At 36.3% G+C, this 26,257-nt stretch overlaps 1 protein-coding gene across 5 annotated transcripts; it reads right to left on the bottom strand.

The window, feature by feature from the left end:
- Nucleotides 1-385: 385 nt before the first annotated feature.
- Nucleotides 386-24,228, bottom strand: Oct-TyrR (Octopamine-Tyramine receptor). 5 transcript variants are annotated; one of them, XM_011069690.2, is made up of 3 exons: nt 23,622-24,225; nt 12,841-13,005; nt 386-7,690 (listed from the first exon to the last, which is right to left on the bottom strand). In XM_011069690.2, exon 3 carries the CDS (start codon nt 7,671-7,673, stop codon nt 6,462-6,464), a length of 1,212 nt encoding a protein of 403 aa, XP_011067992.1. In that variant the 5' UTR covers nt 7,674-7,690; nt 12,841-13,005; nt 23,622-24,225; the 3' UTR covers nt 386-6,461. The 5 variants fall into 5 exon arrangements, with proteins under 5 accessions (XP_011067992.1, XP_011067995.1, XP_011067996.1 ...); XM_011069693.2 differs by lacking the exon at nt 23,622-24,225 and adding an exon at nt 23,111-23,615; XM_011069694.2 differs by lacking the exon at nt 23,622-24,225 and adding an exon at nt 13,777-14,892.
- Nucleotides 24,229-26,257: the final 2,029 nt, after the last annotated feature.

The raw sequence follows: 26,257 nt of genomic DNA, 5'->3' as shown, positions 1-26,257 counted from the left end.
TATATCATATAGAGGGAATTGCCACGTAACACGAACAATGCACGAAGCACTTGGCTTTTGTAACAATGCAACCCGAGACATGGCGCAGACGATTTTGCTAGCGTTTTTAGCGTCGCGTGCAAAGCGTCACGCGAAATATAATATTTCTCGTATAATCCGTCTTTAAAAAAAAAAGAGCAAACACTACCGAATCGTTAGTCCAAATGTACATTATATACGATATACGGCATATTTTAAAGGAGAATCTCACCAAAATAATTTATTATGCTTATGAATCATTACGTAAAAAACAAAGACAAAAGATAAAACAAGTGTACAAATTAACAACAATAAAATATATTTCCTGCAAATTAATAATGAAAATTAATAATGAAATAGATTGTACTCACATGTATATATATTCTTTTATTTTTCTCTTTCTATTCGATCGCACAACAGGCGCACAAAATTCTGAAGGAATCCACAGTGAACATTGCGTAAAATCCATAATACCGTACAACATTGTTTATTTCAATATTTCATTGGTATTCGTACACATCCATCTCACACATAATAGTTTAAAATTAACGACGAGCTTTTACCATACACCACGCACCTATGCAAGAATTAATACGTAGATAATAATTTAAATAGTAACATATATTTCGGTATTAAAGAACGCGCAATAAGAATTACGATTTAAAAAAATTATTGAGTCGGTCGCACATCAATGCTATGTATGGCCGGAAGTTGTTTCAAAATTCGTAAACTGTGTTACATAATATCTGAAATTTACAAGTCGCGTATGTACCTTTCTAAATGATATTATTCGGCATTCACGCAGATATTTTATTGCTCCACGTGTGTCTAGCATAAATTCTGTCATCAATTGAAATAAATGTCTTCCTGCTACCAATGTTTATCGCGGTGTACATAATTAGATATATAATCGTCCATCGATTCGATGCACTCATTACTCGAACATCGGTCACTCACTGTGCATATACGCATGACAGTATGTCCGGCTTGTTTATTAATTGATTTTACATGCACACATCCAAGCGGCAGGCTCACATGATTGCTCGTTCGATTTGCAAATTTGCACATTCCAAAGATGCAAGCGGAGTTCCTCCCAGAGATTTCTTCTTGTAATCCTTGTCTCGAAATTTTTATTAACGCAAATGTTGTGTAATGCTGTAACCATGTAAATTCGCCGTTCGTTTTGCGCTTGCATCGCAAGCTTCTCTATTTTTCCCAAGTGATGGATTACAAGCAGATCAAATAAATATTACATTCATCCCACGCTCGAAATATTCGTAGAAACAACGACTACACTTGAAATGTACATATAAATCTAGAGAACGAGCACCGTAATGAAAAAGGGGAGATTTATACAAACATGATTCACGGAAGCTTCGAATTTTTTCGCTACATCCAATTCGAGGAAAACCTACAAGCTGACGTAAACAAAATATTTATTAGATATAATTAAATATGCTTATTAGGAAGAACTACTTTATGAAACGTAAGCTGTTAATTTAACGACTTACTTAATTTATAATTATAAATTAAAATTAATAATTTATGGTACTGTTCATTGTACAAATAATTTTATTTATCATTGCAAATGGCTTTCTTGGTAAAAACATTTTTTCAGAAATCTTTGTAGATCTCCTACGTGGAGATTTTTTGGATTTTGTAGTTGTAAAACGATGATAACAGTGGTCTACTTGAATCGAAGTAGTATAGCAATTCAATAGACGTTATTTTTCATTAAATTTAACATCGAGATGAAGAACGTGTTTTGCCAAGAACGTTATATCACACTAGGCATTATTCGTTTTTTGCACCAATCTAGATTGTATCTATTGTAACCAGCCTATTTTCTATTTTCATTTAAATTCAAAAATATTCCTTTTATTCCTCTCTCTCTGAGTATTGCATTTTTTTCTCGCGCCCTGTGATAAAACATACGATTTCTCTTTCTGCGATACACATATGCGTCACCCGTATTTTTCCGAACGTAAAATAACACAACATGCAGACGATTCGAATCTTCCACTCTTCTACAAAAATTTTGATATTTTTATAAATATTTTTAAATATTATTAATGATATTTTTAAAAAAATTAATTATTCATAACGAATGCGATAAAATCGTCAGAAATCATATTGTGAACACGACAACTATGGAATGCTACAATACGCCGTTTTTATCTATCGGACGAGAATTTACATCTTGATTTTTTTCTGAAAAAAAAAAGAAATTATTTCCTTTCGCAGACATGGAAGAAGTTCGAAGATTGTGCGAGAAATAACTCTCTGAACTGGGACACAGGAAAGCTCCGCTGGCAATGTTACCACGTACAGAAACGAGTATCGCTGTATTGCTATACTTGTAAATCACAACCAACCGAGTATCAGTTTATCAACTAGGTGTGTGTATATATATATATATATATATATCTTTTTATTTATCATACGTATCTAGAACTGTATTTTTTGTATCGAGCGACCAGGCTCGACAACGTGAAATTCTCGCACGTCGTGAATCGTTTCGCGGCATCCAAAATATTACTTGAAAAATTATTAACAACCCTGTCATTTGAAAAGAAAGATCACTCGACTTAAATTTTAAGGGAGAAAATTGAGATGAGCTGCGTACCGATTCGCGAAACACCTATGCGAGAATCGCACTGCTGATACGTATGTACATTATATAATGCGCGATATAATATACAATACATAATATAATATTATAAACTACACATTTTGAGATTCCTACCCAAGATATCGGCATTCGAAGGATCCAATGCTGTCTCATATAACAAGATAACGTGAGAAAGACAACAATGAAAAGAAAGATCATATATAATGCAGAGGAGAAAAATGCTGTAATATAACCTTTACATCTTTTTCTATCGAGTTAAAACGTAATAAATACGTTATTTTGGCACTTATTACCTAATATCATTGCGAAAAAAATAGGAGAGAAAAATATGTTTTTTTTTTGTTCAAATTTTCATATTTTATAAAAAAAGAATAAAAAAGGGTGAAAAAGAACATCGGAAAAAATATCGATCAGTTAGCTTTACAAATCAAATTTTCTCTTTATTCCAATATACGCAAAAGAATCGAATTAAATTTCTACCTCGGGGGACACGCTAGATTTTACATCAAACGTCACAACGGAAATTTCGTTTAAATAAAAAACGACAGCGTTTAGACGTACACAAAGACACGGATTTTTCACGCAAATGGGATTCATGCGGTAACTTCGATGAAAACGTAATCTCATTTATGTCAACTCGCGGCCAAGTTTGCAAGTTTAGAACTACCTACTGACAGCATTTTGAAGATTACGACGAAAAAAAGAATGCGATTTTTAAAAACGATCGGAGCCTCATAATGTCGATTCTCTCTCTCTCTCTCTCTCTCTCTCTCTCTGTCTCTCTCTCTCTCTCGCTCTCGCTCTCGCTCTCTTGGGTAGGAGGCAACGCAGCATCGAAGAGTATAACTCGAGTAAAGAAATGTTCCCTATCCTAGTAATTAAAAATCTTACGTCGTTCGTAGCACGGCTACGAACGTGTTCTCACAACCTTATCACAACCTTATTATAGAGTGCCCTGGTGACGAGCTTACCACCGAGTCGTATTAATCGTCCGATCTATTTTCTTCGTCCTTCTCACCTGGAATTCATTTCAATCTGTCTGTTTGGCGCGGCACTCGAGGAGATGGCGATTTTCTCGCCGTCTGTTCCCTCGTTTTTTTTTACCCTTAAAGATACTTTAAATTGTATTGTGGTCATATAAATAGTACTTCGCATATGTCAAAGTATACGGATGTGTGTGTAAGTATGTGTGTACGTGTGTGCATGTACGCAGATCTACATGGTATCCCGTAATCACCTCGATGCCTCATTGAACGATAGAAACATACAGAAGACCGGATATATTCACTCAACAGTTGTATTCTTCAAAACCACTCTTAATAATGAAAAGTTTCGACGAATCACTTCCGATTTTATGTTTGCCTGAAGAATTTTCAATGAAACAGAAGTTTCCAATATACAAGCCTCCCGTTCGATACTTTCGTGTGAAATGACAAAAGTTAGAGTTTTTCAACTTTCAGAGGAATGTATATTGTATAAACGAGTAACGAACGCTCATTCTATTGATTATATTATTTGTAACTGTAAATATGTTTCGGCAACGAATTAAGATGAAGATGTAAGTAAACGACGATGCAGCCATCCAGGGTCGCGAAAGTTAAAGTGTTAAAAAGTTGAAAATGAACGCTGGAGCGCGCCATCCGGGTACTGAAGAAAAATCGGCTATTAATAAACTAATAGGGCTGTCATTATAATAAATAGCGGTGATTCCGGGAAACTTTTGTAGCGCTACGTGACGATATTATCGCGTGTCAACGTGAATACGTTGGGAGGCGGTTTAAAGTGAGATTTTATATGACGCGCGGCGCGGCCACGACCGTGCGAGTCTTGAAACCGCAGAGATTGTGTGTGCAGGTCGGCGTTGTTAACGTCACGCTCCGAATAAACGACCGCCTCGGTGGTGACGAACAAATGCCTCTTACGTTGTTTCCTTACGCTACGCGCCTCGCGATTGAGGCTTATGGATTAGGACTATTAATTATTCACAACCGTAATACTTGTTGCAATTGTTAACGTTCGGTGGACGTACGCACGTCTACCGGATCTATCTAAAACGCACGTACGATTATTTCTCCGTTGTCGTTGGTAGAAGAAAAAGCACGTCTCCTTCTTTCTCGTCTCGCCGACGAGCTAAATCGTCAGACAGTTACTTGATGACGTTCTACGGAAATATTTGCGCTCGTGCGTCGAGAAGACGGAAACTCTGTGCGCGACGAGGAAAGAAACGACAATGGCTTCTCGCGAGACCTCCTCCGATGACCCCGATTCCATTACAATCCGGTATCGAGGATTATTGATTTAATGATAAATCTCAATTATACGCTCATGGGAGCTAATTCAATCATTAATCATTTTCCAGCACAGCTAGATTGATCATCGAAGCCACAGAAGGAAAGAAACGACGGTTATAGCTTCTTGCGAGACCTCCTCGATGACCTCGATTCTATTACAATTCTGATATCGAGCATTATATCGATTTAATGATAAATCTCATTTATACGATCACGAGAGCTAATTCGATCATTAATCATCTTGCAGCACAGCTAGATTGATCATCGAAAAGATGATCCAAACCATAGAAGAGAGAAAATTCATACAGGATTGACGAAATTTTACATAATGATATTCGGGAAAAGTGGTCGCCGGCCAACACAGGAAGCATAATTTCCTTTATCACTCCCGCAAAAAGTTTCCCTTCAACTTTCTCCCTTGAAAGCACTTCAGGGTCGGATTAGCCACCGGCTCGGCTGCCAATCTTGATTGCGATGCGCTTCGTAAATTTCTAGGATGAAACCATCCATTTTCTCGACGTTTTCTTAGGATTCCTGATAAATTTTCAGGGAAGTACCGACGGTAAGTGCACATCGTTCTTCGGGCTCTCTCGAAGCCACGGCAATCCGTTATACTAGTTGAAGAAAATTTTCAAGATTCTTATGGCGTTCAACTTTTCGTTCCATAAAAAAAGAAATTTACTTTGAAAGTCATGTAATAATTCAAAAACTTTGTGAATGTTTGATTTAGGAGTCAAGTATATTAGCGATAGATTAATTGGTTCTACCAATTCCAATAATTTTCGCGAAAACAATCTTTAATCTTTCGTTATGTACGTTTACGACATCAAAATTTACTGTCTGAGAAAATTTGCGTATATTTCTCTCTTCTTACGACATAAATGATAGTTGTAATACGTTTCTTTGATATAAAGAATTATGGCCGTGCTTTCTTCATCGCTACTCACCGGATAAACATAATTATTCAGGTTAATAGGATCGATACCTTAATTAAACGTGGTAAAGGAAAATAAATTATCAAGTTTCGTAGAGTTAGTTCGTAACTTGGTATAAAACGGTAATAATCCTGCGAATTTACTGATAACTTACTTACTCCGGAGTTCACGCTCCGCGACGCTTCGTCGTTTCGTTTAACACGTCGCCATCATCGTCGTCTCTGTGCTGACTGCGTCAAGTTTTCGCCGCGAAACATAACGAGCTGTGCGCGAACAAGCGATCGAGATAAGCGAGACATCTGAATTTCCATTAATTTACGACGTATCGTACCCGGCATGATACGGCGAGCGACGCGCTTTTCCCTGGACGAAGAACTTACTTAACGACTCCTGTTGGCTAGCAGACGGAAATTCCGTGAGTATAGAAGTCGTGACGTAGAGGCTATTATAACCGATCACCGCTCGAGGTACCGCGTGGCTCGCGAACGGCGAGAGAGATTCGGACGGCCAGACACCGAACGAAATCACGAGGATCCTCCTCGTCTGCCAAAGCCCAAAGGCCAAACGCGATAGCCGCAAGGGCTTTCAGCGGATTCGCAACAGCCGCCTAAACGCCCTTCTATAATCAAGATTGAAGATCGTGTAGATCAGGGGGTTCAGAGCGCTGTTAACGTAGCCGAGCCACGTGATAAAGTACACCATCCTCTCAGACGGACAGCAGGCCGGACAAAACGGCACAATGACGTACATGAGAAAGAACGGCAGCCAGCAGACGACGAAGACACCCATGATGACACCCAGGGTTCTCGCCGCGCGTCTTTCCTTGGACAACGAAATCCGCTGTCGCTCCTCGATGAACTGGTAGACGGTCGAGGTGTCAGGGATGGCATCGCCGGCGCCGGCACCTCGCCTGGTGGACGCAGTGGTACGACGATCGTTGTCACCTATCGTCACTTCGGTAGGCTCGTCGTCGATTAGCGATGGCTTCGCCTGTAAACGGGGCGTCGAGCGTTCATTGTGATTCGTCTCTGAGCTGACCGACTCCTCGGCATCGTCGGTCTCGCGGTGTCTGGTGGACTGCACCGGACCCAGCCTGCTTTGTCGGGCCCGTTCTCGCAGTCTCCTACGCGTCGCCAAGAAGATCTCCAGGTAAACCAGGCTCATCAGCAGCAACGGTATAAAGAATGAGCCCAAAGACGAGTATATAACGTAACCCTGCCGTCTAGTAAGCTGACAGGGAGTGCCTGGTTCCAATTCCTCTGGCCAGTCGTTCCAACCGGCTAACGGCGGCGAGCTGATCGCACCCGAGAGGATCCACACGCCCGCGATTGTGCCGAGGACTCGTTTCAGGGTGCGTTTCTGGGCGTAATTAATCGGATCGGTGATCGCCCAATAACGATCCAGCGCAATGGCGCATAAATTGAGGATACTGGCGGTGCAACAGAGCACGTCACATGTCAGCCACAGTTTGCACAGATGAATGCCGAAGATCCATTTGCCCAGTAGCAGGTAGGCTACGTTAAATGGCATCACGAGTATCGCCACCGCGAGATCGGCCACCGCCAGCGAGACGATGAAGAAGTTCTGGACAATCCGAAGTGGCCGGTACGTGAACACGCTCAGGATCACCAATGCGTTGCCAAACACCGTCGCCAGCACGAGGAAGCCCAAAGTCAAGGTGGCTGCCACCGCTTCCCATGTTGGTAGATTCGAGCCCGTTTCCTCTTCCGGGACGCTGCAGCCTCCAACTTCATAATCTTCCGACATCGTTCCGCCGGACTCTCCGCTCGAGTTCATGTCGTCCAGGATACCCTCTGTAAGTCAAATTGGTTACATTATGCAGTCGTCATATTATATAAGTGAACTCTTCTCACGTATTATCTTTCTTTCTTTCTTTTTTTTTTTTTTTTTTTTTTAGTTTGTTTTAATTGTCGAACGGTATCCAATAACAGCGCTACATTTGTAACATGAATCCGTAATTCTAATACTAAAGAGTTATAGTTTAACGTTTCGGTTTAAATCGAATGTTCAGCTAGCGAATACTAAATATATTTATACAGATCAAATGATATTTAAGCAACATTTGATACGTGGAATACATTCAATAAAATCACGGCTAAATTTCTCGAAACGATTTGAATTTCAAGTAATACGATTTCAAGGTTTGAGAACGTCTTTTCGAACAAAAATTAATACAAACTTCACGTTTCTTTTGCGAAATTTTACACGGTTGCGGAAATTGGTTGATATTTGCCAATCCAATTCGCTTATTTTAGACAAACTTTTTGATCGGTGGTAACATATATTTACAAGTTGACATAGAAATCAAACCGCTAAAGAGATACGCGTATCGTGTGTGTGTGTGTGTGTGTGTGTGTGTGTGTGTGTGTGTGTGTGTTTCATGTGATGTTTGCCAAAGCAATTCAAAAGTTTCGAAAGTTTCGCAATTTTTTTATCGCCAATTATTCGTGCAGATCAAAGTGAGTTCCAGAAAAAATGTTCAGCACAATTAAAAAAATAATAGCACAGATGTATTCTCTTTCATTCGGTTTAAGGGACGTTTATCTCTGAACTTCCATCTCACTTCCATTTTATTTTTTTAACCCGCTAACACTTTTATTTACAGAGAATTTAAATTTTTTTTATTGCTGATCAATAATTCTTGTAGATTTATCGTTCAATTTATTTAGACATATATTTTTTTTACAACATAGATATACGCTGCCTGAATAAATGGTCACAGGATTAAGTCATCATTATTCGCATATATATTTAACAAAACTCAAATGTGTAACTGTAAATGGTTTGTAAATGTAACAATAGGTAAAATCGTTAATGTTCCTAATAATTCGCGACGTGAAGCATCCCAACGGCGCTTTTTCTCTGTGTCATAAATTATTAGGTCGCAGATTGTGGCGCATACATATATTCCGCACGCACGAGGTATTATTTTCTGCACGAGAGCCTGCGGTAAATCTGAGGGCGCGGAAAATGTTTCTCTCATTTTCGTGACGATTTCTCTCACTTTGAGTGTTCGACAAGCAGCCCGGCTTTGTCGCGCTCTCGGTACAAGAAACGTCGCCAATAAAAAACATAAAGTTTAACGATACGGGTATATAGCGTCACTGTCAGAAAAACGATCAACGCAATGAACACCATATGAAACGATAAGACATGATTCCGCATTCTCATAGAAATTTGTGCGTCAACAAGTTAAAAACTCCTTTTCGATATCGAGCTGTTGAAGAAGCCTGCCTCGTTCAGCAGGTTTCTTAAATCTAACTTCTTTCTTTCCTTTGAAGTGATAACGATCGCAAAGAGAAATGGGTCACGCGGAATAACATTTTTCACGTTCCCTTACTTCCGTGTAATTACCACTTGGAAATCCGGGAAAACATCACTCCTCCGTATAACTCCGTTCTGTTTGCCGCTCGTCGTGTCAAAACCGTCGGGTACTTCATCATCCGAGGGTACTCGAAATATTTCTCTCTCTCTCTCTCTCTCTCTCTCTCTCTCTCTCTCTCTCTCTCTCTCTCTCCCCTCTCTCATTTCTCTAACTTCTCTCTCTTTCGGCTTCTGTACGCCAACCAGAGCACGAGGGGACTGTCAAACTTCATTATTACACATGCTCGTCTACGAAGTAAATATTGATTTAGTTAATGCAGAAAGGGGACGAAAGTACCACGATACAGGAGAGTGTTTTTCAAGCGGGAACTCAACGAACGCTTTTAATAACAGCCCCTACAAATCAACGAACCGCAAAATGCGCGATGAAAAAAAGAAAAGAATCACATCGCGATTAGAAGATATTAACCGTCAGGAAAATCAACGGAATTATCCGAATCGGAGCTCTCAAGAATCAGCCGGAAATATTCCAGATCGGCTATTTGCAGCTAAAGCAGCGTATCGAGCCGTATTTGATTAAAGCAATCACGGAACTTTCATAATACGTAACATTCGAAATCGGCTTTGTAAGCTTATCCCATTTGATCGATTGCTGTAAAGGCGTGTTCTTCATTCCGATGGAAGTTCTCATGTTGTAGCCGCAGGAAGAGGAAATGATCGGCTGATTTTAAATCGATTTGTATTGCGTTCCATTTACCCGCAGAAGTATGTACGTACTACGCGATTGATCGTTTAAATTCAAGCACGAAGTTATTAAATAACATAATATTCAGCACACGCACGATTTTATTCTTCGTAACGACATGCAACGCGCTCGCTCCCAAGAAATCGCCGCGTAACAATATATAAGCGACTTCAAGACGGCAAAATGGCTAGGCATGCTTGCCGAGCGAATGAGCACAATTGGTTCTTACCTGTGGATGCAACCAATCATGTTTAATCGCTCGGCAAGCAGACCTAGCCGCTTTGCCTGACTTGAACTCGCTCAATTATAAACTTTATAATATTTAAAATTGCGAAAAATTCATTAATCACGCGACCCGATTTTTCATTAGTGATTAAACTTAACCTGATGTTTCACTCAGGCTCGGTTTTTTATTATCTGATTGGCTTGTGATTAAGCTTAACCTGTTGTTTCACCCAATTCCATGAACATCATCACAGATGAAGCCCATTGGATAAAACAAACCACAATCAAATAATAAAAAACGAGCCTAAGGCATATCCGGCGAATGCAGAGTTTGAAGACTTACATATATAATATGAATTATTTTGCCACGAGTATTTCTAGCTGAGAAATATACACGTAATTCTGCGCGTGACAGTTCACCGGTGAAATTCGCTCGACTGCATATTACAAGTTTTCGTAAAAAAAAAAAAAAAGAAAAAAAAGAAAAAAGAGAAATAAAGTTAGAGTTCGCACCGCCGACAGCGTCCATGACTGAACGCGTCGTCCCAAACAATTCGATTACAACTCCATCGCCAACGGGGTTTCGCACCTTCAACTGAATTACAAGCCCGAATACAGGATCGTCATTTAAAAAAAATTGTACCAGCGTCGAAATTTTCCTAAAACGTTCAATGGTCTGCGTGTACGCGTTTTGCTCGCCGGATGCTGGAATTTTCATGCTAGAGTGGATTAAAGGCAGCTCGTCGTCTACCGTAGCGAACCCACATATAAATTGCCGCTCTTAAAATTCTGTGAGGCGTGGATTGAAAAGGCTACATATTTTTCGTCGATATCGCGTCACGTGAGATAAATTTCGCGCAATCGATAAAATCTATTTTATCGTGCCACAATGTAATACAATATAGCGTTACGTGACGCCGACCACATCCTTATGCGTTGTTGCACACGAATACAAGGGTGAACGTCAGCGCATCTTATGTTTTCGAGCAGCAATTATGTACATTCCTGTTACATTTTTTAATCGATTACACACATTGTTTCGTTGGAATATATTTTTGTAAAAACAGGAAATCCTATCGAACTAACTGCTTAAAATGCATTTGATTCTATTCAAATTGAGACTATTGATTCTATTCAAAATGTCCCCACGTATTCAGTTCGCTCAAACTTGCGGCTGATTGAACATTACCAGTAATAATCAGAAATTTGTAAAGTACATATCGAGATGAATGTAGATATTTAATACAAAGATATTTTTTTCATTCGTTCAACTTGTTAAGAAATATTTTGGTTAATTTATTGGATAGCGTAGCTTCAACATAGAATTTCACTTTGTTTAAGTTTTGTAACTAGAATATCCTAATTAAAGTGCGTCAACCGCAGTAACTCATAGTTGTTTCTGAGTTTCGATTAGAACGGGAAGTACAATCGATTCCAATTTCAAAACCCAGTTAAATAACATTTTGTGTATTGTTGTAATATTGTATCATTTCTTTGTCCTATTGATAATCTATTGAAAAATTACTAAATCACACACCATCCGTAATTTATTTAGAATTAAATTTTTCTCTTTACTTTCCAAAAATATTTATCTGTCATTTCCGGTATTTTTTAAATTAAAATCTGTACAATATGAAAAAAAGTTTTATTTAATAAAACGGAGAGGTTTTAAAACAAGGCACATATTTCTTTGAGCGCCGTGAATGTTAAATAGCTCTCTGCTCTTTCAATGTTTTTTTTTCCGGTAAGCGTAATAAATAATAATAATTAACCCGTAAAAATTATTTCTCTCGTATATTTCGAGTGCACTCGAGCGGCACGCTCGTAATATTTTCCTATCAGGAACACGACGCCGTAGCCGTACTCGCGCAATGACAAAAGACTATTGATTTCATGAGTATAATATGAGACAATAACAAGCGAATAATACTATTAGAATTATACGTGCGGCGTATTAGCGTGTGTCGTTCACTTCATTAGTAAATCAAACGTTAACTCGTAATGTTTCGAGTACGGAGTATTAACAGAGGAATGCTATGCCTCTGTCTCTCAATAGCAATCGATGAGGTGCAATTGGCATGAACGCGAAAGGGCACTTGTCGAATATTTGGAGTCTGTTCTGACATTAATCATCGAAACAGGTCACGGATTGTAAATCGTTTGCGTAATTAAAAAGTTATTTCATTTTCAGTTTATATATGACCTATATGTGACCTGACTAATATTTATAATATCAATATAATATTTTTAAAAATGTTTATTTTAACGATGATACGTTAAACAAATATCCACCGCAATAAGCTGTGTATATGACGAATTTGAATTGTGAAGCGAAAATGAAAAACTTTTACTAATATAGTATAGTCTCACAATTAGTTATTTTTTAGTCATACAATCACACTACGAGATAGCCATACCATAAAATCAATTGTACTCATTGCGAACAAAATCAAAATGCAGTCGGGGTCTGTAGAAATAAGTCGGAAACCGGAAGAAGAAAGTTGCCAGCAAAGTACTCTAAAATAATTGAATTTCCTGGACGAAGTCTTGGCCTTAATTCTTAACTGACGAAATTATCTCTGTCGTTCTCGAGATCTACCTTTTGGCTACGATTTGTGATGCAATCTCTCCGAATGACAAAGCACTTACTATTAAGTCCACCGCTATGCGTTTGATCTTTAATGCGAAACTGTCAAAGATACATTGCGTCACATCTTGATTTTCTGCCCCGCTTGCGATGATCGACGATCGATCGGCTGATTTCAGCAAGGATCGCAGATCAAATTGATCATTGGCTCCCACGGATTACACCATCTGTGTGCAATAAAAGACAGAATCGTTTACACTTTGAAATGTCCTTTATAAATTCATTGAAATGAGATTGTAATTGAATTGAATTTTGATATATTCTACTTTTAATATAATATGTACAGCGGAATATATTTCTTTTCCATCGATAATCAGAAATTGAATTTTGAACAAATATACGAAGGGAGTCAGTTTTATGTGAGCCTCTATATCAGCCCCGCTGTATCATGCATAACTGATTTTCATATTGTTACCGTATTCTGTATATAAATATGTGACAAATAAAAATAGAATTACGTCGGTATTGCAATACTCGTTTTGCGCGAATGCAATAAAATGGAACGCGCAAATATATGGCAAATGCTGCATCGAAAAGTTTGTCCGATCTTTTTTTCCCTCGAAGGACGCAGAGGGTTTTACTGCGGTAAGGAGAAATTTAATTCGAGACTTAACCCAGTTTCAGAAGAATGTGCATGAAGATCTACCCGTATGTACCATTTACATTTGCAACAGGAAACTTTACAATAGGAAATTTATATTGTAAAAACAAACATGTAAATAACGTAGACTGATTATATACAGACATACTGTTTTGCAAATTTCTCGCGGGAACACAGAGTGATAAAAATTCCGTATTCTGCAAAGAATAAAACTGTTTTTATCCGTGTATGGTCACTGTTATAAAACGAAAAAAGAAAAACTTTGCGTCTGGAAATTCGAGTAGGTTAAACAAAGAAAATGGTGTTAGAGAACGATATAAAAATATTATAAAAGTACCTTGTGTCTTTTGACCTTAAATTACAGCACATCCATCATATTTATGTTTCCTAGCATTCTCTTCTTTATTACTTTCCTTATTACATTGTAAAAAATAAAATATTAATTTTAACTTAAAGACGTATAGTGGACTTTCTAAGACATGCAAAAATGTTAAAATTAATACAAAAATATTCTTTAAGTTAAAGTTAATATTTTATTTTTTACAGTTCCTTTTTACTTTCCTTATTTATTTGTTTATTCATTAATTGTTACAATATTATATCAAAAGAAAAGAGATGATGTAACGATATAATGTCATATGAAATAAATGAAAATTTTTATTTCTAAAAATAAATAAAAGTTCGTGCTATCTCGTTATCACGCCAGCGTGCTAAATTGATATTCACGCTAACATATTCACGGCGCTATAATTTTGTAAAGTAATGTAAGAAAGTAAATGAATATTGTAAATGAATATTATAAAGTAAATGAAGATTGCGCAATATAACAGTAATATACAAACAAATATATCATAATCATTACTGTAATATAGCGCGATATTATAACTGTGATTTGCGGAACTATAGATGTTCTTGCCGGGTTAGATAAGGAGGGCCGTTTTACAGGAAGGTGACAATAGTCGATTTTAACAGCTAAGGGGTTAAATCTACATTGCGGCACGTTCTGCGTATTTCAACTGTAGCAAACTTCCACTTTGGAAAATGTTCGATTTTCTGGAAGGAGGACAAACGTCTGCGCGCATGAGGACCGAGAAAACAAAAGGGAGATTTAAATCGTGTGACACGAAATGTCACCAGCAAGTTTCTATCGTAAAATGAAATTTCGACGGTGAAGCTCGACAAAGGAAGAAATGCATTTATAAAAGAGAGACGTCGAATCTTTCTAAGGAAAGTACGGTGGCATATAGCTGAGAGATAAAATATATTGCGCGGAGTATTATTTAATAATAAGTTTCAGGACACGCTTTTGATGAGTGTGCGGATTTAAATTTAATTCGTGATTCACGTCCAACATCGTCTTGGTAGAAAGTAACGTATAACTTTATCTTAGAAAATCTCTTTACAGGAAGAGACTTTTTACAAGAAAAAAAATATCGAGTTAGAATATAAGAGAAAATTAATGAAGAACCATTAAATAAGTATAAAAAAATAAAACGAAAAAAAAATGCGTGTTGTAAAAGGTACGAAGGCAACAGGCGTTTCTAGGAGAAATTTATATCTTATACATTGTTTCCGTCGTAAATTCGTATCCCATTTACTATTCCAGTAGGATCTCGAACTCACTACTCACTGAACTGACATATCGATTCCTACGGGATTCATCTCTCAATCGAATTTGCTCGTAAATGTACGCAAGAGATAGCAGACTGGCGATTGACCTGACTGAAATTTATGATCTCGAGCACTCTGCGAAATGATCGAAATAGTCGGCTGCTCATATAAAATGCAGTACCATAAGATTCTGCCAAGTGAATACGTGAAACAGGAGAAATAAATAAGTAATGCGTAAAACAAGTATCAACGAATTACTCAACGCTAACTAGGATACTTTAATGACAGATAAAATTTGACTCAACGCTAACGATAAGAACTTTCTCATTGTTTTAAATAGCTGGCTTTTCGTTGACTCAGGTTTAAGTCTGCACATGTTCTAATCTCTTCGCATTATGCATTGTTTAACAGAGTAATTGTAATTCTGATAAGTTATGCCCGATTACTTCGTTATCCGACAAGTGTCACTTCTACAATAAAATTCCAATTTCGAATTGATTCGATATTTTATTTTTCCTCATTGCAATTGCGTTCCAGAATATTACGTCATGCTTTACAATTTCTGTTAGACGTAATTTAGCTGCATGACAAGCATTCGAGAATATGAGAAATGTGTTTGAGTGTATAAATCAGAGGTATAGAACATTCCTAGGAAGCTTACTATGACCACTGTGCATGCGTCGTCGAACATATTTCATATTTCAGAACGAAACGAGTTTGACGTAATAAAAAGAAGAATTGAACAGGATATTATCGTGCCGCGTATACAGTCGTGCTCCATCATGTATTTTCCTTGCCAGATTTCGCTGATGGATCCTTCTCATAGGGAAATTGCTGTTCGCTCTGAGGGAGCTTTCTTATTCCGCTGATCTATCTTTCACGCATAAAGGTTGCAGGAGGTATAAGCTGCTTACGGACCTTATATTTTTCATAAATTTAAATTTCGAATGGATTTAATCGAATCAAGAGATACGATAACGCTATTCTTCACGTTTGTATCATATGTCTATTTTGCCTCTCGCATTGCCAGCGCGATATCAACAAATTTTATCTCGCCAGAGTTCCTTTTCCAACTTTAATTATAACAAACACTTGCATAATATTAAAACCGGCTGTTTAAAAGCGCGACTCCACGAGCAACATTACATGCCACCCACTATATGTATAAAGCAATGATGATAATTTACATATTCGCGCAAGTCGGATGTTATTTTAGTTATGCCGCAAAGTTTTACCGCAAAACTGAAAGATAATTTATACGAGTAAGTATAAGTTACTTCCAATTGTTCATACTCAACCGCGGGAGCTTTATCTTCATAATTTTCGATACTTTTGTACATAATTGAACTTTTTCTTATGAAGTTCGAAATTATATCGATTCCCCTGAGGCCTGGTGTTCTTCGAAGAACTATATAAAGTTACGCGCAAGTGCTTTAGCTAAACCAGGTCATTTAACCATCGTAAAATATACATAAGCTTTTATATGATTATCTATAATAGGGCATGAAGATATAAAGTGCTAACACTGGTACGTCGTAGAAATTAAACTTAGAGAAGAACGAAAAGAGTAGAGAAACTTCTATAATTCAACTTGTTTCTTTACCGAGAAACTACAGTATTGCAACTTTTCTCATATTAATGACATCGCTTGTAAGCATTTTAAGCAAACCCGGTACTATCAGCATCTTGAAAATTCAAAGCATATCGAATACGGATGATTTCGTAAAACGAAGATGATCGGTGAGAAAAGCGAGAGATTCTCGTTTAAAATTTCGATAGACCTCCCTTAGTAACAAAGCTCTTTTTCCTTCTCTCGATTTTATCATTTTTATGACGATAAAAGAACACACCGTAGCGGATACATTGCGCGAACTTCTTCTGCACTTTTACAGCCCTTTGTATCTATATAGTCGTTTCGTAAAAACGTCTTCTTTTCCTGTTATTTACATAACTAGGATCGCGCATCGCCACAAATAATGCTTAATATTATCGCAAAAATGCATAACTACATGGACAAATTACTTCTCTATGTATTTGTAGACCTTCCAGTTAATTGCTTGTAATTTTGCCCGGATTTTGTGAATTTACTGGCCATTTAATATGTTCTAATATCTCAATGACCAGCGCTATAGCATATCTAATTACATTGTGTATTGGGTTGAAACAAAAGTTCATAGCGTTACTTCATTTCTACATCATGTCTACACGTTTAACAAAAAATTTCTATTTTAATTTGACAATTATACTGTTCAATAGAGCAAAGTTTTAGTTTAAAAAATTTATTTTTTACTTGCGATACGATTTTTAAATTTTAATTTTAATTTTAATTTTATGAACAATTAAAGTCAAAATGCTTTTTTTATTTGATTCATAATAATGATAATTCAATAAAAAATCTTATGAACGATTTTATGAGAAAAACTTTAAGCTTTCACGTAAAAAACGATTTTATAAGGAAAACTTTAAGCTTTCACGTTAGAAAGTCAATGATTTTTGCAAGTTTTTTTTTGAACACGTGGTAGACTTACAAAGTGAAAAAAAATATCCCATTTTATCCAATTTTCGTATCCAGTTTTCTATTAAAAATTACGTTAAAAATTAGTTTTCTAGTAAAAATGATCAAACTCATAAAAACTAAACAGACGTCATGATCTTTAAAAAGTAGAAATTTTAAACTATTCTGTTTTTTTATTTAAATTTCGTTCAATTTGAACGAAGTTACAACTACCTGAATTTTAAGTTTATTGGGCTACAAACTTTTGTTCCAATCTGATATATATGAAATACTAATTACTTATAAAAATGCGCGATCGAAATGATTATAATCAACATGAAATTCTTAATGTCATGATGATTTATAAACTTGTGCAATACACACACACACACACATTAATTATACGTACATACACTAAATAGAAAATATTCTATTGATGGCAGATTCCGCTCACGTTAATTAAATTGCAAATCGAAACTTGGGCACAAATTTCAACAAAATTACGAAGTTAAAGCAGCAAAGAGGCGTGATATAACATAGAAAGCAATGTTTTCACGAGGATACGTGACAGTTGTTGGGACAAACTAAATAGTTCCCACCGAGTTTATAGATTTTCAGACAAATTGCATTACAACTTTCAGTAATATGTATTTATACGTATTTTCGTGAAAACATTACACGTATTTTAATGGGAACTTACATAATCTATTATATCTGCAGTATAATCAATTGTAATTACCTATAAATTTAACCCTCTGGAACTGATATCAAAATCTCTAACAGAAGCTGAATCTGTAAGATCCATTTAATTTAATCTTTTGATGCTATTTTCAGTATGATATTTATACGATGTATGATGTTTCTTTTATATACGATGTTTCTTTTACTTTGTCAAATTATAATTTTTTTATTAATAAAGATATATACATTTGCTCGTTTTATTATCATTATATTGCTTTTAATCTGACTTTTAATCTTTTGAAAGAGAATTTTTTGTCATAATACATTTTTAAACGATATTTATCATAATATCCATATGATGAGTACGATATAGAGTAGCATCAAAGGAAACGACACTAATTAATTTTAAGGAACCAAAATGATATAACTCGTGTAAGAGAATAAACATCAAATATGTATATTTTAACAAGAATAAGTCTGCAAATGTAAAATAAAGAAAATTAAATTGCTTGATATTTTTTACAAAGAGCTTTATAATTGAGATTTATATATAATCCAATAAACCCACTGTCAATTCTCCAGAGGATTATATTAAGTTACCCGAGATTTAACGTCATTCTCTTTTTTACCATTTAACTTAAGAGTGTAACATGAGATCATTTTCTACAAAGATATTTGTCCATTATCGTGTCATATGTGAAATATTGTTAACTGTTCGTTTGAAGGTGAGCGGAAATATGTGAACAAATTAAACGAACAATTAGGATCCCTTGTCAATTTGATGAAGCAGAGACATAACGCCGCAAAGTGTCCTGTCAAAGAGACCAATTTTAGGTTCATTACTACAATAGACAGGCTGAAGGTTCATATGACACACATAAAGGATCAAGTGACAGACACCCGATATGACGAAAATTCTTATTATGAGAATACTTCCAAACGATTCTCAGAACAAATAAAAGTAATTTTTATTATAGATTAGATAATAGCGATCTATTCAAATTATTGTGTTGAAAAATTTATTTAAAGTAAAAATTAATGATAAAATGAACCAATATGTGAACGAATTATGCCAATTTTGATATTTATCGGAAAATGTAATTCTTGACTATGGAGAAAGCAAACCCAATACATTATCGAATCATTTGCAAAGGCGTGCGTTGACCTATGATTATTAAAACAGCGATCGACCAACAAGTCGCACGGTAGAATTTCTAATTATACGCATTTTATTATTCAATATTTCTCATTAATTTTAATCGAGGTTTTATAATTCAACTTATTCGACACAATATTCTACGCATTATCCTCGCAAAAACTTAATTTTCTTTTTAATATCAGAATTATTCAAATAAAGTGTAAATAAGAAAACTTTGGATCCCAATCTGTGGCTCCCAATTAATTTTAATTATATTAATTGCTTCACCTTTCAATAAATATCACTATGTTTCACGGTATTTTCAATCAGCGATATTACATAGTATTTCTCCATTGATATCCGTAACAGAATTAAAAAAATTATCGTGACATGTATCGAGTGGTCTTATTTATAAACCAAAATAATATTAATGTCATTTCACATGGAACATTTCAATTTAAGATGTGACATAAAATTCTATTCATTATTGTCCACGTGGCGATATTAAAATTAAACTCGTTTCTATATATTCCGGTAGTAAAAAAGAAATCGCGAACAATGTAAAATAATCTAACTACTTTAAAGCAGTCCATGATATTTTCATTTTGAACGATGAATACGAGGAAACGCCCATGATCCTGTGCAATATAAATTTTGCAGAAATCATAAGATCAATCTTTTATAATTCAAGTTTTGCCGAAAGTCACGTACTGGATGCGCGTCGTGCATTTATTGATCTTCGTGCATTGTGTACGAATTTTCTCACGTCTATTTTTTTAATCTTTGAACGAAACGTCAACTGATATTAATGAAAACGATCAATTCTATCGATATTTATCAACGAAAGAGGAATTCAATGAAGTAGATAATACTGTGATCTCAAGAAATGACATATTAGATTTAACGACGAACGAGCTATTATAGTGTCGCATACACAGCAATTTTCATTTATCAACGGCTACACTCAGTACTCATACTAGAACTATTATCCATATAGAGATCCCGCATGGGTGCGATGGACAACTTGCTTCCGGTCAATCTATTATTGCCGTCCTATATATCGCGCATCAGTTCCTTTAGCAATTTGAAAGAGCATCCCCTAATCGATCGCGATATTCCGACCCTCTTGTAGGCATAAATAGTGAAAAAATTCATAGTTTTATGCAAAAAATTTAACGTATCATTAATTTAATTCGTGTAAGAAATTATAACTTTTTTTACAGTCTTTCTATAACTCTTCTTTTATGGATCAAGCTAAACGCGCTTTCTTTTTGAATGCACAATAGAATTTTTGAATGCCTCATATAAATTCCGTTTTTGAATTCGTGAATTAATAAATAGATGGAAAATTTAGCAAGTGGAATATTTTCACCACATGCAGGACACAGTTAGCTGAAATTACGCGGCCGTTTATTAAAGCTTAACGGAAACGAGGATTTACGAGATATTTTACAAAATTATTTTATCACACATCGGTATACTTCGTTTGCAAGCTAATTGAAATACGAATATTAAAAAATTCCTGATTTTATGAATTAGATTCAATCTCGCAGAAACGAATTCCGCAATTCGATTTAATTTGCGTATTTTAAACAAGATTCGTACGACACTTATTCCCCATTATTATGCAGTAATCTTCCCGATCTCGAAAAAAAGCATGAAAAAAATCTTCCAATGATTCCGCTATTCGATAATGCGGAATCATTCCTCGGTCGAGAGCGTCTATGATTCCATATCGCAGGGCATCTGGGTAGTATCGGTAGCGATTTTAAAGAACGACTCGCCGAGCGATATTTACGCGTCTCCGACGGGTGCTCCTACACGATCAGTTATTTATAAAGCCATTCACGATAATCAATAACCTATGCCTCTCTTTCCTATGCGGCGAAAATTCACTAACGTGCCAGCGCACGTCGAGCATCTCCATCGCAATGGAGCGCGCTTCGTCATTGTAATGGACCTAAAAACTGCCGTCGAATTACGGTATACAAAGACGAAATATCGCGTGCGTAAATAAATTTGCACGGATTAAGATACATAACTGATATATGTAACGCGCATTCATAAACACGTATACCACCCACGCAAATATTTATAAACAATCGTAAATAACATTTTGACGGTAAAAAACAGATTACTTGTCTGACAATAAATGTTTCACGAAAGGATACAAATGTAAAAAGATGGAGAAAGATTAAATGTAAAATTAAAGAACAGATGTAGTTCTCGCAAAGAGGAAAAAGTGATTATTAAATTCAAATATTAAATTGGATTTCTTTTTACTTTATTCATTATAACTTACACAATATTATCTATTAAAAATGTAATCAATAATCTAAATGTATAAAACATCGGCTTTATGTAAAATAAAATCAATACTAATAAATAATAAAAAAGTAAGGAACTGTATAAACAAGATGTCGAATGTTGAAAAACAATTTCCGCGACAATTTTGTTATTAACACATAAATTGCGTATCGATCATATATTAAAAATTTTTTAGTTTAATTTAATTTAATTTTTGTTGAAAATCGAAAATATTTTTCGTTTCTCTTTTGCTTTACTAAATTAAAATATATTTATATAAAACATATATACGAAAAAAATTTTAACTAGATATTGTAATATAATAAATATAAATACATAAATACTCAAAAATTATAAAAAATGCTTTGCTGTATAATAATATTTAATTCAAACATTTCAGTCATTAATAAACATTTGTTATTAAATAATTCAATAAAAAAATGACAATTGAAGTTATGTTTTTGCACGGCTAAATTCATGTTTTTTTTACGACAAATATGGTAACAAGTTTTTGCGTTAAAAGCTATTCCCGATAGCGATAGCTTTTTTGTCCGATTACTCTCACGAGAGAGAACGTTGAAAAATATTTGAATGGCATCACGCAAAAGATAAGCTAGAAAAAGAATAACACGAACCGGTGTATGTCTGACTGAAGATACGTTCCAACTACTTCTTAGCCGAGAGAAGGAATGTCGATGTTCGCGCTATAATCATCTTGTAAAAGCTCTCACGAGACGCGTAACGCTTCTACGTCCCGCCGGATGTATACTCAAAATACTCATCTAACATTTGCCGAATTAAGCGACTATTTCGACAATCGTCGCGGCGAAAAAGAATGGACCCAAGGGAAAAAATTGATTCACACAATGCATCGAATTCGTCGAGAGAGATTTGTCTTTCATTAGCAAATGACAAACCATCCTGTATTCGTGTGAAAACAACAAAAATTGTTGCGCTGGAAAGAGTCTGACTGCATTAAATTAATTGGAATTTTGATTAAAAATAAATAAATCAGAATTTTTTGTTAGATCTATAATTCAAATTAAGATAATCAGAATTCTGATTGATATGATCAAAATCTACCGATTCATTCTTTCTCAATCAGAAATTTTCTCAGTACGAGACACTTTGAGGGGCACACTTGCACAATCCTCCTATAGTTTTATCAAAGGTTTTATCAGCCTTATTGAGAGAGAAGCTTGAAAATTACAAAAAGCTAAAGTCAATTCACCTTCATGCAACCGATCGTCGAGCATCGTATTCTCGAGGGGAGCAACTTCTTTGCGATCGCTGGCGAACGAATAAAGTACACCAATTTATAGCGTCGTCTGAAGTCGCAAGTATAAATTGCCGGCGGCGAGATCGCAGGATCCCCCGGGGAAATAATAGGGTAAATTACGAAGGGATGTGAGGGCCCATTTTCCCTGGTCACCTACCTACCTATCCCGGGCGATCTCTCGACTACGGAGTAGATCGGATGAAAATACGCGACGGAAATCGTCGGGGAACTCATGGGAATACATGTCTTCGAAGTCGATACGCGTCTATTCACATGAATGATTTTTGATCAATCACAAGAGACCCGACAGGAAATCCGTCGAGGCAGCAGTCACGTCAGACACTTCGAAACTTTTACAGAGCATTTTACAGCGCATCGCGGAAGACGTTCGCGTTGATCAGTACGATCATCAATGTGTAACTCTTTCGCGAACTCGCTACAACGATCGTGCTGCATCGGTGCAACCAAAGGACCGAAGACTTGTTCGATCTGGAAATTGGTACTCTCGTATTCAGCCTCGCGGATCGCACCTGCAATCGTCGAGACGGTCGCGAGAGAACTTCCGCGAGAGCTCGCGACTCACCACGGCGAGCTCTCGAGGACTCGTGCCGAGAACGGGGGTAGACCCGTTCCTTCGCGTTTCGTCGGACGTTAATCTCCTCTTTCGCGTACCTGAGATCGGTCGATCGGTGGCGCAGGGCGCGGCGGCATCGTCCCGTCACAGCGCGGCGCCGTTCGACGAGCACTGAGCAGCTATTCTGCGCCAACCCGGTTGCGTCGACGTCGAAAAGACGCGGACGCGTATTCTCTCTCTCTCTCTCTCTCTCTCTCCCCCTCTCTCTCTTTCTCTCTCCACTGTTCCGCCTCCGTTCCACGCCGAGCCTTCTTTCTCCGATCGGTTATCACGCGCGTATTCTCTCGCTCTTGCCCGGTACCCGCAGCTTCTCTCGTCCTTCTCTCTCTCTCTCTCTCTCTCTCTCTCTCTCTCTCTCTCTCTCTCTCTCTCTCGATCTGACACTCTCCCACGCTCGCTCGCTACGACTGACGACGCCAATCGCCACCGCGCGTCCGCCCGATGCTGCTCCTCGTTTGAGCGCACCGTCGCCGTTGCTTTGCGCAGGTTTCCGTTGAACGCGAGAAATTCTATCTCTCTCTCTCTCTCTCTCTCTCTCTCTCTCTCTCTCTCTCTCTCTCTCTCTCTCTCTCTCTCTCCTTTTTCTTTCTCTCGTTTTCTATAGCTGAAGAAGAGAGAGGATGGGAGATCCGGTGGAAAGAGAAAAACGACATAGTTAGAGAGACCAGCGCACGTTGAAGAGGATGGTGCTCGCATGAAGGGGATAAAAAAAGAGGGAAGCATTTCGTAAACGAGTCGCGTGCGCCTCCGTTGCTTGACACCTATCTCTTTCTCTCTCTCTCTCTCTCTCTCTCTTTGTCTCTTCTTTTTTTCTCTTTCTCGGTTTCTCTCTCTCTCTCTCCCTCTCTTTCTCTTTAGTTATCTATCTTTATCTCTATCCTACTCTTCTATCGCGCGATATCATTCCTGGGTGCAAAACTTCTTGTCGGATGTCGTTAACCTAATGCTCGGTCGTCTAATCATTTTTTTTCTTTTCGGTAGCTCGTGTTTTGTTTGTCGATGTGTTGCCCGGTTTATAATAGCAATCGATTTAATTTAGTATAAAATTACTCGGAAATGTGTACATTGTTATTCTTCGTGTTAGAGTTGTGCCGGACTTTCTTATCTGACTTTAATTATTCAGCATGATGAGAACCTAAACAAGTATATGTTATCTCTGCGAAATATATAAATGATGTACAGATTGTGTCAGATTCAAGATCATTTATAACAAAACTTCTGCTCATTTTAAAGTAGATTTATCAGAATTGAAAATTTAATTAAATACTATTCTTTTTTACGATTCGATTTTTTATAATTTTTTTTAAATGTCAAAATGTTTCTTTAAAATCAAATATTTTTATATTTTACTTAATTTCTATTTAATATTTAAATTGAGATTCTGTTAAAGCTGAATCTGCTTTCTTCACATTATCTGATTCTGAAGAACATGGATGTCGTTTCATAGAATTTCTAACTTTATAAATAGTAGAAGATAAGAAGATTATACTTTCAAGTATTTTGCTGTAAAAGCTTTCTAAGGACTACACTAAGAACGATGTCCTGCTATCAAAAACTATGTAATACATTTACATATTCAAATTTTACCAAAGTTTTTATCAGTTATATAGTTAGAATATTTATAACAAAAACAAAAACCAGCACAATCTGCTACCTACCAACTTTTCGCTACGTCGTCATCGTCGCAAATGGATTTATATTTTATGTCTAAAATGAGAGATTTATATTTTATGTCTAAAATGAAAAATATAAAATATAAAAATATAAAATATTATATTATATTACCTTTTTATCTTTTAACCTACAATAATTTATGACGTGTAGACAGCTTTGAATCTTCTTGGATTTATAATACAGAAGCACATAATTCGTACGTATGTGAGTCGTATAGAAATTATAAAAATGATTTATCAACGAGACGGAATTATTAATGAAAAAAGGAATGACTGATAAAGACAGATAATCGAAAGTTATTCTTTCTTACGTCTGTTTCTAACTAATAATTAATCCTCTCTGGATTTCTCTCGTTGCGAATAGTTTACAAGCTGTGAATACGAAAGCTAATAGAGAAAATGTTCAATGGGGATTGGCGTCACGTAACAGACAAATCGATACGACCAAGTAAACTATCGAAGGTATTCAAACGCCTTCCCTATCAATCGAGACAGATCGCTGACAATAACGAATAGATAGTTCCGCGCTTACAATGCATTTGATAATGAGAAGGACATACTGAATGCCGATATTGGCATTTGGTTAGATGTATTATCATATTGTATGATTTATGTTCTATCGCAGATTTATGCGATAAACAAACTGCGATACATATACTTTCATCCACTTGCGTGGATTGCACTATACAAATGAATATATTTCGCTCCTTTCTCTGAAAAAGATTATATATGTATCGATGAATCTATGCCGAAAAGATTCGATTTTAACCAAATTAATATGATTATCTTAAAGTAATTATTTGATTTATTTATTGCCTAACAAATCTGTGATCAAACGTACTTACAGTATATTTGAGATTCCTTACACTATATAAACGAACGTACTTCTCTCCTTTCTTTGTAAAAAAAGATATATGATATATAAATCTATGCTGAAAAGATTCAATTTTTTGATCAAATTAATATGATCAACTTAAAGAAATTTAATTCGATTTATTTAT

This window comes from Acromyrmex echinatior, chromosome 2 (genome assembly GCF_024713525.1).
Source record: "Acromyrmex echinatior isolate Ae372 chromosome 2, ASM2471352v2, whole genome shotgun sequence".
In the NCBI taxonomy this organism is placed as follows: Eukaryota; Metazoa; Arthropoda; class Insecta; order Hymenoptera; family Formicidae; genus Acromyrmex; species Acromyrmex echinatior.
The sequence above is the reverse complement of the archived record's forward strand: the minus strand, read 5'-3'. Positions and strand labels throughout refer to the sequence as shown.